We start from the raw sequence: 2506 nt of genomic DNA, 5'->3' as shown, positions 1-2506 counted from the left end.
TGCTGAACTCGTAGATGTCTTCAATGTTGGCGAACAGTGTGCCCACCTGCTCCACGCTCAGTCCCAGGACCCCACCGTCCAGCAGAGGACCCAGGTAGTCCTGTGGGGATGACTGGGGTTATGAGGGCCAAGGCGCTGGCCTCGGTCCCCACTGCACTCAGGTGCTTGTCTGTCTCACCTCCACGATGCTGCGGAGATCCCGGACGTAGGCCCGCTCTGTCTCTACGATCTCACGGGCCACACGCTCCAGCCTGGAAGGTTTCATTGAACCTGGGATCCCCACAGGAGACAGATGCAGGCGGATGGGAGGCCCTGGTAAGGGCTCTGGCCTGGAAGCTGAACAGGCTGGGTTGGGCCCTGGGGCTGGGTCCCCTTCAGAGCCCAGTGTGCTCAGGGATGTGGAGCTCCCAGAACCTCGGGGAGAGGCCATGGCAGGAGCTGCAGGGGCTGATGGGATGTGGAGCAAGAGGTCAGAGGGTTTCCACATGTGTCCCCTCCCAGAGCCCGTCATGAACTCAGCTCCCACATTCACCCACACCTGTTCAGCAGCTTTCCCACGGACTCCCTTCTCTCTTTCCCACTACCCTACCTTGGTCTAGTCCCATCCTCTCCCATCAAGATTCTCTCTGGGTTTCCGGCTTCTATTTCTCTAATTCTCCTCCACGTGCCACCCAGGGAGATCTCTATTAATTTACCCATGGAACTCTATCACTCCCATGAGTGATAACCTCATTGTGCACCTAGGGTAAAGACTTTGCACATACTGTTTCTTGTGTGTGGAACACTCTTCCTCATCTTTGCCCAACTCCTGACTCCTGTCTCCTAATCTTTTCCATTCTTGGTTTAGATGTCCCCGCCTCCAGGAAGCCTCCCCTGACCTCACAGATTGGGCCCAGCCCCTGGGCTTGCCCCTGTGGAACTGTCACTGACTGGGGATGAGTCTCTCTCCTGCAACCAGGTTGGAATAGTGTGGTGTGGGTAGGGTTGGGGTTGTCCCAGCCACCCAGTGAGGTCAGCACTGCCCTGCACTAGGCCAGTCAGAGGTCTGCTCAGTGTCTTGAATAAAGGAACAGCCCCCACCTCCGGTTCTACCCCTGCCCTGGATGCTCACCTGCATGCTCACCTGCACACTCACCTGCCCGTGTTGCACAGTCACACACTTCACCGCTGCCGCCACACCCGAGGCTGGAGTTAGATTTGGACGGGCTCAGGCCGCGGGCTCCTTCGGGCATGGTTGAGTGGGTGGCACTGACCTGCAGAAAGACCCCCTTCTTGGGTGTCAGGACCCCATAGCCTCCCTGCTGTCCAAACTCGCAGATCTCGGGCAGATAACTGGGAGCACGGTCTAAATCCAGGGAGGGGCCCCTGGGAATAACTAGTGGTGAGACACAGACAAAGTGACAGAAAGAGGGAGACAAGGAGAGAGAACCAAGAGAAAAGATGGAAAGGCTGAGACAAAGAAAAGTGAAGCGAGCGAAAGGGTCGGGTCGTAGGAGCCGAGTTCCTCCTGGTCTCCGGCCGGAGGCTCAGGGATCCTGGGAACGTTCGGGCTCTGGCTGGAGCGGAGGGCGAGGGGCAGGGCTGGGAAAAGCCGTGGGCGGGAGGCCGCGGGGTCCCAAGGGAGGGCGGAGGCTGGGGGACCGGAAGCTTTCCCAGCGTCTTCCCACACCCCCCAACTCCCGCCGGCGCCTCCGCTCGCCCCCAGCCGGCACGCCCCCTCATTGTTCACTGCAGCGGCGCCGCCCCCTCCCCCAGCCCGCCTGGGCCCCTCGCCTCCTCCCTCACCTCCCCGGGAGTCTCCAGCCCCGGACCAAGGCAGGCGGGTTCCTATTCGACTCTAACGCGATCCCAGGAGAGGTGCCGAGCCGGGGCTCAGAACCGTGAACTTAAGCCTCCAGGAAGCAGGATGCGGGTCTCTCGGAGAGCGGGGTCCAGTAGTCCGAATTCCTTGATGTCCCAAGAGGGGGATGCTGGGAACCTCGACTGAGTCTCAAATGGAAGCGCTGGGGACTCACATTCCTGCGTCTTCTAGGTAGGGCCGTGGGGCATCCGATTCCTGAGTTCCCCTAACTCTAGAGGCAGGGATTTAAACCAACTCCAGGTGGGTGCGCAGGGGGTCCCAAATATCTGGGTCCCCTTGAAGTGATAGACGCTACAGCCCGAAACAGACTGGTTGAGGGGCTACAAGTCCGGATCCCAAGTTTTTCCAAATCTTGAGCTTAGATGCTTGAGAAATGCGAAGTCCTGGATCCTGAGTTCTTCAAATGGGGATGCGGGACGCTGGGACACCGGAATCCCGCGGGGCTGATGTCCCGGGCTCCCGGCTCTTCCAGGAGGGGGCGCTGGGCACCTAGGTATCTGAGGTTCCTTTAGTCTGGGCGCGAGGGTCTGGACTTCAGGATCTCCTAAGACTGGGTGCAGAAATTCTGGACGTCCAGGTCTGAGACTGGACCCCTCAGGCTCACCGATGGGTGGCACTGGGCTCCTGTGGCGGCGCGGCGCCCCA

The 2506-nt window shown here is 60.1% G+C and overlaps 1 protein-coding gene across 1 annotated transcript in view; it reads right to left on the bottom strand.

Moving 5' to 3' along the window:
- PLEKHG2 (pleckstrin homology and RhoGEF domain containing G2) overlaps positions 1–1642 on the bottom strand; it is a 12311-nt gene extending 10669 nt beyond the window's left edge. The window contains exons 1-3 of the mRNA XM_027771580.1: positions 1124–1642; positions 179–447; positions 3–100 (exon numbers count right to left, since the gene is read on the bottom strand). Coding sequence (XP_027627381.1) covers positions 3–100; positions 179–447; positions 1124–1232 — 476 coding nt within the window. The 5' untranslated portion in view covers positions 1233–1642. The remainder of the gene's footprint in view (positions 1–2; positions 101–178; positions 448–1123) is intronic.
- Between the last annotated feature and the right edge of the window lie 864 nt (positions 1643–2506).

Source organism: Tupaia chinensis, unplaced genomic scaffold (genome assembly GCF_000334495.1).
Source record: "Tupaia chinensis unplaced genomic scaffold, TupChi_1.0 Scaffold000037_13, whole genome shotgun sequence".
Classification (NCBI taxonomy): Eukaryota; Metazoa; Chordata; class Mammalia; order Scandentia; family Tupaiidae; genus Tupaia; species Tupaia belangeri.
The sequence above is the reverse complement of the archived record's forward strand: the minus strand, read 5'-3'. Positions and strand labels throughout refer to the sequence as shown.